We start from the raw sequence: 15,024 nt of genomic DNA on the forward strand, positions 1-15,024 counted from the left end.
CGCTAGGCCAAAAGTGTCTTATTGCAATATTTAGAAAGAAATATTAAATTCAATATTAGTTGTGCTTATATGTCATCCTTAGGTTCAATTATGTGGTGAGGGAAAGATCTGCTTCTATTTCTCCTCATAGTTTATGACTTGCAGCCACCAGCACTGGTTTTGTTTATTACATTGACCATAAGTTATTTGAATTGGTCCTGGACCACCAATCCAAGGCTCCCCTGCAAGTGTCCTGAGACACCCCAGGGTGCCACGGCACACAGTTTGAGAGCCACTGGAGTAGGCAATTCAATTAAATATATTGTGGTAATGTAACTCACAATCTGCCTGTGGTAATAATCTAAGGAAGTTATAATTACATTATCAATACATTTACAAAGTTTAATGTTATATAAGACCTACCCTGTCTTATCTATATAGAAATTACTCCTAATAGTACATACATCTATTTAGTCTAAAACCCCATACGCGCACGCAGGGGGGGTTTCTGAGTACCTGGAAACCCCCCCTTTGCGCCGATGTATTGGCTCAGATGACCAATGTAACTGGCCTATGCTGCATGCTTAGAACCCTCCACCCTCGCCAGGCCGATCGATGCTGCTGCCGCGCTGATGTTTTTAGATGCAGCCACAGCGCTGCCATCGGGTCTACAGACAGGGATCGTGGCAGGGGTTGTCACAGAGGTACCGCGTTCAGGGAAGCTGCTGTACCGCATACAGTAGCTCCTTGGCTACAGCGCAGCGACGGACAAAAGGTGAGGAGGGAGGTGCGGTGGCGTACACGGTGGGTTGAACCTGGTCTCTGTCTCTCACTGGGCGCAGGTCAACCGCTGCCGTTATTGAAGTTGTCGGCAGCCTGGTGTGGCATCAACCTTTTTGTTAAGGTGCCACAGATGGCTGTGGCAGAGAGCGGGGGAAGGGCGCACCAGCATTGGGGAAGGGTGGTTTAAGCTGAGAGAGGAGGCAGGGGGGCTGCACCCGTGAGTGGGGAAGGAAGGTCTGTCTATGAAGTGGAGGGAGGCATCTACGAGCAGAGTCCGACATCGGGGGTGGAGGGAGGCATCCACGAGTGGGGTAGGGGGGTTCGCCACGAGTGGGAGAGGGGTGCAGCAGTGAGTTGGGGAGGAGCAGCAGCCCACCACTGCCGATCGGATCATTGTTTGACAAAGTAGCAGCACAGTGATTACACCTCTGAGCTCCTCAGCTGTACCTGTCCTGTGGCCAGCCAATTAGGTAGCACCATGTGTCTGAGCAAGCTAGTGTAATGAATTTATCACAACAGGAAGTCTACACTCTGTACATGAAACAGTAAGTAACCACTAATAAGACATGGTGTAGAATATTAGAAAATAAGGTGGGTACACAGTGCAAAATAGGGGGCACAAGTTGGTTGTACATAGTGTAGAATAGGTGGAGATAACCCAAACCTCACCCTGGCCATAGCCTCTAGTCCCTGGTACCCTATACATGGTGCCCTACCCGAAACCACTAGACTAACCCCAATGCCCTAGTCCTTGAACCAAACCGCTAAACCAACCCAATGAAGCAACCCTGATGCCCTGTCCCCAATGCCTTAGCCCCTAAACCAAACACTTAATCTGGCCCAGGCCACTGTACCAAGCCTAATACCCTACCCCTAATGCCCTCACCCAAACCCCTACTAGCTCTAATACCCAAAACACTAGCCTAGACCCCTAAACTGTCCCTAATACCCTAACCTAAACCACTAAACCAACCCTAATAGCCTAACCCAGAAGAAAATCAATGTGTAAGTTCGATACGGCAGTGGCACTCACGGGACTTGAAAATCTACGTTTCGGTAATTTAACACCGTCTTCAGGGTCCTGAAGACGGTATTAAATTACTGAAACTTAGATTATTTCACCTGTGACCGCTGTATCCTGAGTCTTTATTTCTGATTTTCAAGTCCCGTGAGTGCCACTGCCTTATCAAACTGTCTATCAGGTTCACTGACCTGTTTGGAGGCACCTGGGCACTGTCTGCTTTAGGAGGGAGTGCCGGCACCTTATTTATATATATATATATATATATACATACACACGGGGGAAACCCCCCATGAAATTCTGCGTTTCCCCCTGAACCCCTAACCGGTATATATGATTATTGGGGAGATTACTGTATATTTATGGCTACTCAGTACTAACTGAGCCTTGGTGAATGAAATAAATGAAAGTCCTTATAACCTGTACCCACAGCCCATAAATACAAAAATATTCTTTTTGGGTAATAGTCATTATGAGGTAAGTGACACCAATACAGCTATATCTGGCTTAACTTTATTGCATATACAATCAATGAGGAATATTATCCCCTCCATGAGGCAATTGTGGGTTTGGACTTCGCACGTCTCAACAATTTTTGGATAGGAGCATGACAAGACAGCTAACATACTATAACATATGTGAATTAGGCACTAAAAAACAAGTCGATTTATAATTATTCCATATTCAATAGGCATACTAGGCAACGCATAATAAGACACCATTTGGATGATAACATGTGGGCACCAATTTTAAACTTTATTACACAATCTTTATTTTTAATTTTCACTTTCATGTATGTTAAGTCTTTTGCACTGTAATATTCACAAAGACATAAATAAATATCACAATATTTTATTGAGCAATAAAGTAAAAGCGAAGTCTTAATTATTCCGGGAAAATGAAAGGCGCAGGGAGCAATAGACTCTACATGTATGACCATAATTATAGGGGCGACCTTTATTACATGAATGCTACATTTATTCTATATTTCTCTAACGTCCTAAGTGGATGCTGGGGACTCCGTAAGGACCATGGGGAAAGCGGCTCCGCAGGAGACTGGGCACATCTAAAGAAAGCTTTAGGACTATGTGGTGTGCACTGGCTCCTCCCCCTATGACCCTCCTCCAAGCCTCTGTTAGATCTCTGTGCCCGAACGAGAAGGGTGCACACTAGGGGCTCTCCTGAGCTTCTTAGTGAAAGTTTTAGTTTAGGTTTTTTATTTTCAGTGAGACCTGCTGGCAACAGGCTCACTGCATCGAGGGACTAAGGGGAGAAGAAGCGAACTCACCTGCGTGCAGAGTGGATTGGGCTTCTTAGGCTACTGGACATTAGCTCCAGAGGGACGATCACAGGCCCAGCCTGGATGGGTCCCAGAGCCGCGCCGCCGGCCCCCTTACAGAGCCAGAAGGCAGAAGAGGTCCGGAAAATCGGCGGCAGAAGACGTCCTGTCTTCAACAAGGTAGCGCACAGCACTGCAGCTGTGCACCATTGCTCTCAGCACACTTCACACTCCGGTCACTGAGGGTGCAGGGCGCTGGGGGGGAGCGCCCTGAGACGCAATAATAAACACCTTGGATGGCAAAAGAATGCATCACATATAGCTCCTGGGCTATATGGATGCATTTAACCCCTGCCAAAATACATAGAAAAACGGGAGATAAGGCCGCCGATAAGGGGGCGGAGCCTATCTCCTCAGCACACTGGCGCCATTTTCCCTCACAGCTCCGTTGGAGGGAAGCTCCCTGTCTCTCCCCTGCAGTCACTACACTACAGAAAGGGTTAAAAAAGAGAGGGGGGGCACTAATTACGCGCAGTATTAAATAAAACAGCAGCTATAAGGGGAAAAACACTTATATAAGGTTATCCCTGTATATATATAGCGCTCTGGTGTGTGCTGGCAAACTCTCCCTCTGTCTCCCCAAAGGGCTAGTGGGGTCCTGTCCTCTATCAGAGCATTCCCTGTGTGTGTGCTGTATGTCGGTACATTTGTGTCGACATGTATGAGGAGAAAAATGATGTGGAGACGGAGCAGATTGCCTGTAATAGTGATGTCACCCCCTAGGGGGTCGACACCTGAGTGGATGAACTGTTGGAAGGAATTACATGACAGTGTCAGCTCTGTATAAAAGACAGTGGTTGACATGAGACAGCCGGCTACTCAGCTTGGGCCTGTCCAGACGTCTCATAGGCCGTCAGGGGCTCTAAAGCGCCCGTTACCTCAGATGGCAGTTATAGACGCCGACACGGATACTGACTCCAGTGTCGACGGTGAAGAGACAAATGTGACTTCCAGTAGGGCCACACGTTACATGATTGAGGCAATGAAAAATGTTTTACACATTTCTGATAATACGAGTACCACCAAAAAGGGGTATTATGTTCGGTGAGGAAAAACTACCTGTAGTTTTCCTGAATCTGAGAAATTAAATGAGGTGTGTGATGATGCGTGGTTTTCCCCCGATAACAACTGATAATTTCTAAAATGTTATTGGCATTATATCCTTTCCCGCCAGAGGTTAGGGTGCGTTGGGAAACACCCCCTAGGGGGGATAAAGCGCTCACACGCTTGTAAGGGCTCTACCCTCTCCTGAGATGGCCGCCCTTAAGGATCCTGCTGATAGAAAGCAGGAGGGTATCCTAAAATGTATTTACACACATACTGGTGTTATACTGCGACCAGCAATCGCCTCAGCCTGGATGTGCAGTGCTGGGTTGGCGTGGTCAGATTCCCTGACTGAAAATATTGATACCCTAGATAGGGACAGTATATTATTGCCTATAGAGCATTTAAAAGATGCATTTCTATATATGCGTGATGCACAGCGGAATATTTGCCGACTGGCATCAAGTCTAAGTGCGTTGTTCATTTCTACCAGTAGAGGGTTATGGACACGTCAGTGGTCAGGTGATGCGTATTCCAAACGGCATTTGGAAGTATTGCCTTATTAAAGGGAGGAGTTATTTGGGGTCGGTCTTTCAGACCTGGTGGCCACGGCAACAGCTGGGAAATCCACGTTTGTACCTCAGGTCGCCTCTCAACATGAGAAGACGCCGTATTATCAGGCGCAGTCTTTTCGTGGACAAGCGGGCAAAAGATTCCTCATTTCTGCCCCGTGACAGAGGGAGAGGAAAAAGGCTGCAGAAATTCCCAGGAACAGAAACCCTCTCCCGCCTCTGCCAAGCCCTCAGTATGACGCTGGGGCCTTACAAGCAGAATCAGGCACGGTGGGGGGCCCGTCTCAATGAATTTCAGCGCGCAGTGGGCTCACTCGCAAGTAGACCCCTGGATCCTTCAGGTGATATCTCAGGGGTACAAATTAGAATTCGAGACGTCTCCCCCTCGCCGTTTCCTAAAGTCGGCTTTACCAATGTCTCCTTCTGACATGGAGACTGTTTTGGAAGCCATTCACAAGCTGTATTCCCAGCAGGTGATAACAAGGTACCCCTCCTGCAACAGGGAACGGGGTATTATTCCACACTGTTGTGGTACCGAAGCCGGACGGCTCGGTGAGACCGATTCTAAATCTAAAATCTTTGAACACTTACATACAGAGGTTCAAATTCAAGATTGAGTCACTCAGAGCAGTGATTGCGAACCTGGAAGAAGGGGACTACATGATGTCTCGGGACATCAAGGATGCTTACCTTCATGTCAAAATTTACCCTTCTCATCAAGGGTACCTCAGGTTTATGGTACAGAACTGTCACTATCAGTTCAGACGCTGCCGTATGGATGGTCCACGGCACCCCGGGTCTTTACCAAGGTAATGGCCGAAATGATGATATTCCTTCGAAGGAAGGCAATTTTAGTTATCCTTTACTTGGACGATTCCCTGATAAGGGTAAGATCCAGGGAACAGTTGGAGGTCGGTGTAGCACTATTTCAGGTAGTGTTGCGGCAGCACGATTGGATTCTCAATATTCCAAAATCGCAGCTGGTTCCGACGACTTGTCTTCTGTTCCTAGGGATGATCCTGGACACAGTCCAGAAAAAGGCTTTTCTCCCGGAGGAGAAAGCCAGGGAGTTATCCGAGCTAGTCAGGAACCTCCTAAAACCGAGCCAAGTCTCAGTGCATCAATGCACAAGGGTTCTGGGTAAAATGGTGGCTTCCTACGAAGCAATCCCATTCGGCAGATTCCACGCAAGAACTTTCCAGTGGGACCTGCTGGACAAATGGTCCGGGTCGCATCTTCAGATGCATCAGCGGATAACCCTGTCACCAAGGACAAGGGTGTCCCTCCTGTGGTGGTTGCAGAGTGCTCATCTTCTAGAGGGCCGCAGATTCGGCATTCAGGACTGGGTCCTGGTGACCACGGATGCCAGCCTGCGAGGCTGGGGAGCAGTCACACAGGGAAGGAATATCCAAGGCTTATGGTCAAGTCTGGAGACATCACTTCACATAAATATCCTGAAGCTAAGGGCCATTTACAATGCTCTAAGCTTAGCAAGACCTCTGCTTCAAGGTCAGCCGGTGTTGATCCAGTCGGACAACATCACGGCAGTCACCCACGTAAACAGACAGGGTGGCACAAGAAGCAGGAGGGCAATGGCAGAAGCTGCAAGGATTCTTCGCTGGGCGGAAAATCATGTGATAGCACTGTCAGCAGTATTCATTCCGGGAGTGGACAACTGGGAAGCAGACTGCCTCAGCACGACCTCCACCCGGGAGAGTGGGGACTTCACCCAGAAGTCTTCCACATGATTATAAACCGTTGGGAAAAACTCGACAGGTATTGCGCCAGGTCAAGGGACCCTCAGGCAATAGCTGTAGACGTTCTGGTAACACCGTGGGTGTACCAGTCAGTGTATGTGTTCCCTCCTCTGCCTCTCATACCCAAGGTACTGAGATTGATAAGATGGAGAGGAGTAAGCACTATATTCGTGGCTCCGGATTGGCCAAGAAGGACTTGGTAACCGGAACTTCAAGAGATGCTCACGGAGGATCCGTGGCCTCTACCTCTAAGAAGGGACCTGCTCCAGCAAGGACCCTGTCTGTTCCAAGACTTACCGCGGCTGCGTTTGACGGCATGGCGGTTGAACGCCGGATCCGGAAAAGGCATTCCGGATGAAGTCATCCCTATCCTGATCAAAGCCAGGAAGGATGTAACCGCAAAACATTATCACCGCATTTGGCGAAAATATGTTGCGTGGTGCGAGGCCAGTAAGGCCCGACGGAGGAAATTCAACTGAGTCGTTTCCTACATTTCCTGCAAACAGGAGTGTCTATGGGCCTGAAATTGGGGTCCATTAAGGTTCAAATTTCGGCCCTGTCAATTTTCTTCCAAAAAGAACTAGCTTCAGTTCCTGAAGTTCAGACGTTTGTAAAAGGGGTACTGCATATACAGCCTCCTTTTGTGCCTTCAGTGGCACTTTGGGATCTCAATGTAGTTTTTGGGTTCCAAAAGTCACATGGGTTTGAACCACTTAAATCTGTGGAGTTAAAATATCTCACATGGAATGTGGTCATGCTGTTGGCCCTGGCCTGGGCCAGGCGCGTGTCAGAATTGGCGGCTTTATCCTGTAAAAGCCCTTATCTGATTTTCCATTCGGACAGGGCGGAATTGAGGACTCGTCCTCAGTTTCTCCCTAAGGTGGTTTCAGCGTTTCACCTGAACCAACCTATTGTGGTGCCTGCGGCTACTAGGGACTTGGAGGACTCCAAGTTGCTAGACGCTGTCAGGGCCCTGAAAATATATGTTTCCAGGACGGCTGGAGTCAGGAAAACTGACTCGCTGTTTATCCTGTATGCACCCAACAAGCTGGGTGCTCCTGCTTCTAAGCAGACTATTGCTCGTTGGATTTGTAGTACAATTCAGCTTGCACTTTCGGTGGCAGGCCTGCCACAGCTAAAAATCTGTAAATGCCCACTCCACAAGGAAGGTGGGCTCATCTTGGGCGGCTGCCCGAGGGGTCTCGGCTCTACAACTTTGCCGAGCAGCTACTTGGTCAGGAGCAAATACGTTTGTAAAATTCTACAAAATTGATACCCTGGCTGAGGAGGACCTGGAGTTCTCTCATTTGGTGCTGCAGAGTCATCCGCACTCTCCCGCCCGTTTGGGAGCTTTGGTATAATCCCCATGGTCCTTACGGAGTCCCCAGCATCCACTTAGGACGTTAGAGAAAATAAGAATTTACTTACCGATAATTCTATTTCTCGTAGTCCGTAGTGGATGCTGGGCGCCCATCCCAAGTGCGGATTGTCTGCAATACTGGTACATAGTTATTGTTACCAAAAAATCGGGTTATTGCTGTAGTGAGCCATCTTTTCTAGAGGCTCCTCTGTTATCATGCTGTTAACTGGGTTCAGATCACAAGTTATACGGTGTGATTGGTGTGGCTGGTATGAGTCTTACCCGGGATTCAAAATCCTTCCTTATTGTGTACGCTCGTCCGGGCACAGTATCCTAACTGAGGCTTGGAGGAGGGTCATAGGGGGAGGAGCCAGTGCACACCACATAGTCCTAAAGCTTTCTTTAGATGTGCCCAGTCTCCTGCGGAGCCGCTTTCCCCATGGTCCTTACGGAGTCCCCAGCATCCACTACGGACTACGAGAAATAGAATTATCGGTAAGTAAATTCTTATTATAAACATTATATACAACAGTTATAGAGATGCCCAATACACATATAAGCTAACAATACCACTATGACAATGATAGTTGTGTGCAGGCTGCAGCCCTGGTCACGGACAAGTAGTGTCTGTGATGTCACAATGCAGCCCTGGTCAGGGAAAAGTAGTGTCCGTGATGTCACAATGCAGCCCTGGTCAGGGACTAGAGTCTATGATGTCACAATTGTGTCATAACCTCATATCCACTTGGATGTTACTCAGACAGAGCAGTTGCTTTGCTGACATCAGTGGAGGAGGTTCATCACTGCTGTTAAGCTAATAGTTTAGTTAAGTTTATAGTTTAGTTGTTTTCATTATTTTAGTAATAAGTTTTAATATTAGTAATAAGTATTATATAAGTGTTAAGACAGGGGCCTAGCCCCTGTACAGTGACCGGAGATGTCCGGATTTTCATTGAAGAAGCTGATCTCCACCATTTGCTTCAAACCGTTGGCGAACTGGATCACCTCCAAAGTGGCCTTTCACCCTCCAGAGCCAACGTACACGCTGCAGGAGACGGAGGCCTCACAGGCCCATGACCTACCTCCTGTATGCAAACTACACCTGTCAGAGAGTGCTAACTGGCCATACTCCCAGCAGATACTGGATGAGATGGAGACTTTCTACTGTACCACCAAGCATGGTAACAGACTGAGCTGCATGTACATCCGCTGCGCCCCTGGGAGCCGGTACACCATACTTTACTCCCATGCCAATGCTTGTGACCTAGGCGAGATGTGCAGCAGCTACTATGACCTCGGCTCAAAGATCGGATGCAATATTTTCTCATATGATTACTCAGGCTACGGGGCGAGCAGCGGCAAGCCGAGCGAGGAGAACTTATACGCTGACATCGAGGCAGCCTGGCACGCCCTGAGGACCCGGTATGTTTGGTTGTCCTGGGTCACATATATGTTTATTTACTACATAGGGGAGTGTATATGCTGTGTATTGTGCTCCTGTTAGTCTGTATACTCCACTCATCACATGAACTGATTAGATAAAGGTAACTGATATATTGGGGTTTGCCTATATAGAGACAGTGGGTTTTGTCCAGCCCTAAAATAAAAGGTAAATACAGTCACACCAGGAGCACAATTTGCAGTAACACAATGTGTACAAGCACTGGAAATATACCACAATATGTGCTTTGCTAGACTATTGTAATAAGATGTGTAGGTTACTTAGGGTCTGACACCGGTTTAGGGTCTCAGACAAATATACAATATTGTTTTCCTCATTGTAAAGTAAACACATTTGTCATTAAGCAGAAACTATGTCCAAAGTAGCTGTAGGTCAGTTGTGGCTTCTGCCAAGACCTGTATTTCTGCCATATTTTCCTCTCCTCACTTGCCATGTTATATTACTAGTCATTCAGTCTCACAGGAAACACTATAGCTTCCTACCACCTGATCACACATAGAGCCTGCCCCATTTTGTTTCTGTGTTCCATTTTGTTGGTTATTAAGCTGGGCTGGACAAATCCCAGGGACCAGGTAACCACCTGTATGAAACACATTGCTGATGGCACCCAAAGCTTAGGATATTTCCTTCCAATGTGACTGGGTGCACCCCTACCCTAGCTCCTTAGTGGTCCTAGCTGGCTGTAACTAGGTAAATGTGCATAACCTATGTAGTCCTGTTCCACGCGTACACTGTCTATCACTCATATAAGTGATCCGTGTGTTTAGTTCAGATATAACGCCGTTATATAGAAGTTATTCATAAGGAACTACAATAGTAGTGATGTCATTAGATTTTTCTAAATCTTCTGCTTTATCTCTACAGATATGGAGTCCCGGCTGAGAAGATCGTTCTGTATGGGCAGAGCATTGGGACGGCAGCTGCAGTGGACCTTGCCACCCGCTATAAATGCGCTGCAGTAATCCTACACTCACCGCTCATGTCAGGGTTACGGGTCTTTTCTCCTAACATACAGAGGACCTGCTGCTGTGACCCCTTTCCCAGGTAAGACAATGCTGTGCTTTTATAATAAGTTGTTTGTTACCTGTGGAATTTAGTACTGCATAATAGAAACAAGTTTAAGGGGTCTATTTACTAACCCTTGGATGGAGATAAAGTCATTGGAGATAAAGTACCAGCCAATTGGCTGGGAATAGTGGTCTGCGGTCAGGATTCCAACCACTGTCATTTTACCGGCTGTCAAGATTCCGGCATCGGTCCTCTGAACACCGGGATCCCGACAGTCGTTATATTACCTGCATCCCCCTTTTACATGTGTAATAGCTCCATGCTGTTTCTGTTGTATAATTCCATTGTACTTTGTCCTTTGCAGCATCAACAAAATCTCTAAGGTGACCTGTCCGGTGCTCATCATTCATGGCACAGAAGATGAGATTGTGGACTTTAGCCACGGGCTGGGATTGTATGAGCGTTGCCCAAACACAGTGATGCCACTCTGGGTGAAAGGAGGTGGGCACAATGATTTAGAGACTTTCAAGCAATATATAAAGAGACTCCAGTATTTCTTCTACAAGGAGCTGCCCACATTCTGAAGCTCCGACCATCGAGCATACCACTCTCTGCAGGATTTAAAGGGCCAGCACGCCAAAAATGAGACGTCACATTGACACCATAAGTTAAACACCTATAAAAGGACGTCCATGGGAGCACTCCTGTGCCAGAGAGCTCCCAATTGTCATCATGGAGTTTGTATATTCTCCGCGTGCTGGCGTGGGTTTCCTCCGGGTACTCCGGTTTCCTCCCACAATTCAAAAATATACCGTTGGGTTATTGTTCCCAACTAAAAATTAAACAACAATTAACCCTAATGTGTGTGTTCATGTACATTTGTTTAGGGCAGCCTAGAAGGGCCAAGTGGTTCTTTTAAAAAAAAAAAAAAAAAATTATTATGTATTTTTTGGGATTTTCAAGAAAAAACAAATATCAAGAGATCCATAAGTATTTGCCATCAATATCAGCACCATTTTGCAGTGCCGTAACTAGGCATTTTAGCGCTGTGTGCAAGAAAAGACATTGGCGCCCCCCACCCATGTAAGACAGGGGCAGTGCGCGCCGTAGGCGCGCAAAAATATATTGGGGCATGGCTTCATGGGGAAGGGGCGTGGCCACAAAATAATAGCAATTCATACTATGGTGCACAGTAGTCTCCATTATTCAATTATGCTGCACAGTAGCGCCACTACACCAGGTAGAGCGACTTTTACACATTACAGCAGACAGTGTCCCCCTTTTTACACATTACAGCAGAAAGTCCCCCTTTTTACACATTACAGCAGACAGTCCTCCTTTTTACACATTACAGCAGACAGTCCCCCTTTTTACACATTACGGCAGACAGCGTCCCCTTTTTTACACATTACGGCAGACAGCGTCCCCTTTTTTACACATTACGGCAGACAGCGTCCCCTTTTTACACATTACGGCAGACAGCGTCCCCTTTTTTACACATGACGACAGACAGCATCCCCCTTTTTACACATTACAGCAGACAGCATCCCCTTTTTTAACATTACGGCAGACAGCGTCCCCTTTTTACACATCACAGCAGACAGCGTCCCCGTTTTTACACATTACGGCAGACGGTGTCCCCCTTTATACACATTGTGGTAGCCAGTCCCCCTTTTACACATTACGGCAGCCATTCCCCCTTTTTACACATTGCGGCAGCCAGTCCCCCTTTTTACACATTACGGCAGCCAGTCCCCCTTTTTACACATTGCGGCAGCCAGTCCCCCTTTTTACACATTACGGCAGCCAGTCCCCCTTTTTACACATTGCGTCAGCCAGTCCCCCTTTTTACACATTGCGGCAGCTAGGCCCCCTTTTTACACATTATGGCAGACGGTGTCCCTCTGAGAGAGAGAGAGAGAGAGAGAGAGAGAGACATACTTGCCAGGCTCCTCGTGCAGCTCCCTCGGTGCAGGCATCGGAGAAGGAGGAGGAGGGAGGGGGACTGGAGCCGCAGCAGCGCTATTTCATTGGTAGTAAGCGCCGCTGCGGCTCCAGTCCCCCTCACTCCTTCTCCGCTGCCCGGCGCTGTAGCTCTCCTCCCCAGTGCGGCGGCGGCGCACGGCGCAGACTTCAGAGGCGGCATGTAATGAGTCAATTTTACTCATTACATGCCGCTGGCCATGCGCCCTCAGGGCAACTACGCTGTGTGCCAAGCCCACTTGGCACACACGTAGTTACGGCCCTGCCATTTCGTAAACAACAGAAACATAAATACAAAGACAACTAGGGTAAGAGGATCAGCCAGGGTCACACGTCTTATTTATATGGGTGGAAGTGATAAAACAATGAGCATTGGGGGTTATTCAGAGATGGATGCAGATCTTCATACCGCAGCAAGATCTGCATCCATCTACTCACATGCTGGGGGCCACCAAGCACAGGGCAAGGCCGCCCAGCATGTGTGTGGTGCCACCCCACTATGCAGTCTTAATTAAATAGCAAAGGCATCGATTTGAGGTTGACCCATGCCTGCAAAGACTGGCTGCACTGGCAGGCGTGGCTACATTTGTATGTATTTAAGTGGCTGTGTGTATTTATATGTGGCTGTGTGTGTATTTATATGTGGCTTTGTATATGTATATATACATATATATAGTGTGTGTGTATGCTATAGGTGATTGTGTGTGTGTGTGTGTGTGTGTGTGTGTGTGTGTGCTTTATATGAATATATGTGTCTGTGTGTATATGTATATATGCCAATCCGACTTTTAAAAAAAGTCGTATTGGCATGTCAAAAAACGGGACAAAAGTAGGAGAAAACACCTGCACATTGAATAAGGAACTGTCGGATCCTCTCCATCGGACAGTAATGGAATATACCCCATAGGTGACTAAGCCAAATAGGTGCTGGCACATAGTATAGTTGCATATTATGCATAGTAATTTATCTATATATATATATATATATATATATATAAATGCGAAAACCCTTACTTACTCACTCACTGACTCATCACTAATTCTCTTAGGTACCGCAGGGCTCAGTACTCGGGCCATTGCTGTTTAATATATTCATTAATGACCTAGGTGAGGGACTGGAAAGCACAGTGTCAATTTTTGCAGATGACACTAAATTATGTAGAATAATTAATTCAGACAAGGATGTTGAGTCTCTACAGAATGACTTAACTAGACTGGAGGCCTGGGCAGACAAATGGGGAATGAGGTTCAATATAGACAAATGGAAAGTGATGCACCTTGGGACTAAGAACAATTAGGCAGCTTATAAACTAAATGGGGAAAATGTAGGGATAACGGTAGTTGAAAAGGATCTCGGTGTGCTCATTGATAATAAACTTGGTAGCAGTTTGCAATGTCAAAATGCAGCAGCAAAGGCTAATAAGGTGTTATCATGTATAAAACGGGGTATGCAGACAAGGGATGAGAGTGTAATCCTGCCGCAGTATAAATCATTGGTGAGACCACACCTGGAATATTGTGTACAGTTTTAGGCACCATATTATAAAAAAGATATCTTGGAACTCGAAAGGGTTCAGAGGAGAGCCACCAAACTGGTTAAGGGGTTAGAGGCATTGGACTATGAGGAAAGACTTAAAAGGCTTGATATGTTCACACTGGAAAAGAGGCGACTGAGAGGGGACATCATTACTATTTATAAATACATTAAGGAACAATACAAGGATCTATCAAACGATTTGTTTACCAAAAAAACACTACATAGGACACGCGGACACCCACTGAGGTTAGAGGAGAAAAAATTCCATACCCAATGGAGAAAAGGATTCTTCACAGTAAGAGCAGTAAGGATTTTGAATTCTCTTCCAGAGAAAGTAGTAATGGTGGACACAATCAATAAGTTTAAATATGGATTAGATAAATTCCTAGCTGAAAAAAATATCCAGGGATACAGCATTTAATTAATATTTTAAAAAAAATAAAATGAAAAAAAAAATTATGTAATGTACAATAGGTTGAACTCGATGGACATTTGTCTTTTTTCAACCTCAACAACTATGTAACTATGATATGTTACGAAGCTGAAATGTAACATAGGTAGTCTTCAGGTGGGAAATAGGAAAACTATGTAATTAGAATTTAAATAAACCTCTCCTAAGGGGGTGAAAATAAGATTTTACTTACCGGTAAATCTATTTCTCGTAGTCCGTAGTGGATGCTGGGGACTCCGTAAGGAGCATGGGGAATAGACGGGCTCCGCAGGAGACAAGGGCACTTCAAGAAAGAATTTAGATTCTGGTGTGCTCTGGCTCCTCCCTCTATGTCCCTGCCCCAGACCCCAGCTAGAGAAACTGTGCCCGGAAGAGCTGACAGTACAAGGAAAGGATTTTGGTAATCCAGGGCAAGATACATACCAGCCACACCAATCACACCGTATAACTTGTGATAAACTTACCCAGTCAACAGTATGAACAACAACAGAGCATCAGTTCAACTCTGATGCAACAATAACATAGCCCTTATTTCAGCAATAACTATATACAAGTATTGCAGAAGAAGTCCGCACTTGGGACGGGCGCCCCGCATCCACTACGGACTACGAGAAATAGATTTACCGGTAAGTAAAATCTTATTTTTTATAACGTCCTAGTGGATGCTGGGGACTCCGTAAGGACCATGGGGATTATACCAAAGCTCCCAAAATGGGCGGGAGAGTGCG

The 15,024-nt window shown here is 46.5% G+C and overlaps 1 protein-coding gene across 1 annotated transcript; it reads left to right on the plus strand.

Annotated features, from left to right (window-relative positions):
* The first annotated feature begins 8,425 nt into the window (after positions 1 to 8,425).
* On the plus strand, positions 8,426 to 11,185 carry LOC134947496 (alpha/beta hydrolase domain-containing protein 17C-like). Its single transcript, XM_063935564.1, has 3 exons — positions 8,426 to 9,277; positions 10,182 to 10,361; positions 10,690 to 11,185. Exons 1-3 carry the CDS (start codon positions 8,793 to 8,795, stop codon positions 10,907 to 10,909), a joined length of 885 nt encoding a protein of 294 aa, XP_063791634.1. The 5' UTR covers positions 8,426 to 8,792; the 3' UTR covers positions 10,910 to 11,185.
* Positions 11,186 to 15,024: the final 3,839 nt, after the last annotated feature.

This window comes from Pseudophryne corroboree, chromosome 8 (assembly GCF_028390025.1).
Source record: "Pseudophryne corroboree isolate aPseCor3 chromosome 8, aPseCor3.hap2, whole genome shotgun sequence".
Taxonomy (NCBI): Eukaryota; Metazoa; Chordata; class Amphibia; order Anura; family Myobatrachidae; genus Pseudophryne; species Pseudophryne corroboree.

Excerpts from the sequence above, each read along its gene's own strand:
- LOC134947496 (XM_063935564.1), top strand. The coding sequence starts at position 8,793 with ATGTCCGGATTTTCATTGAAGAAGCTGATCTCCACCATTTGCTTCAAA. Across the intron at positions 9,278-10,181 it reads TGGCACGCCCTGAGGACCCG|ATATGGAGTCCCGGCTGAGA; the intron begins GTATGTTTGGTT and ends TTATCTCTACAG. Across the intron at positions 10,362-10,689 it reads TGCTGTGACCCCTTTCCCAG|CATCAACAAAATCTCTAAGG; the intron begins GTAAGACAATGC and ends TGTCCTTTGCAG.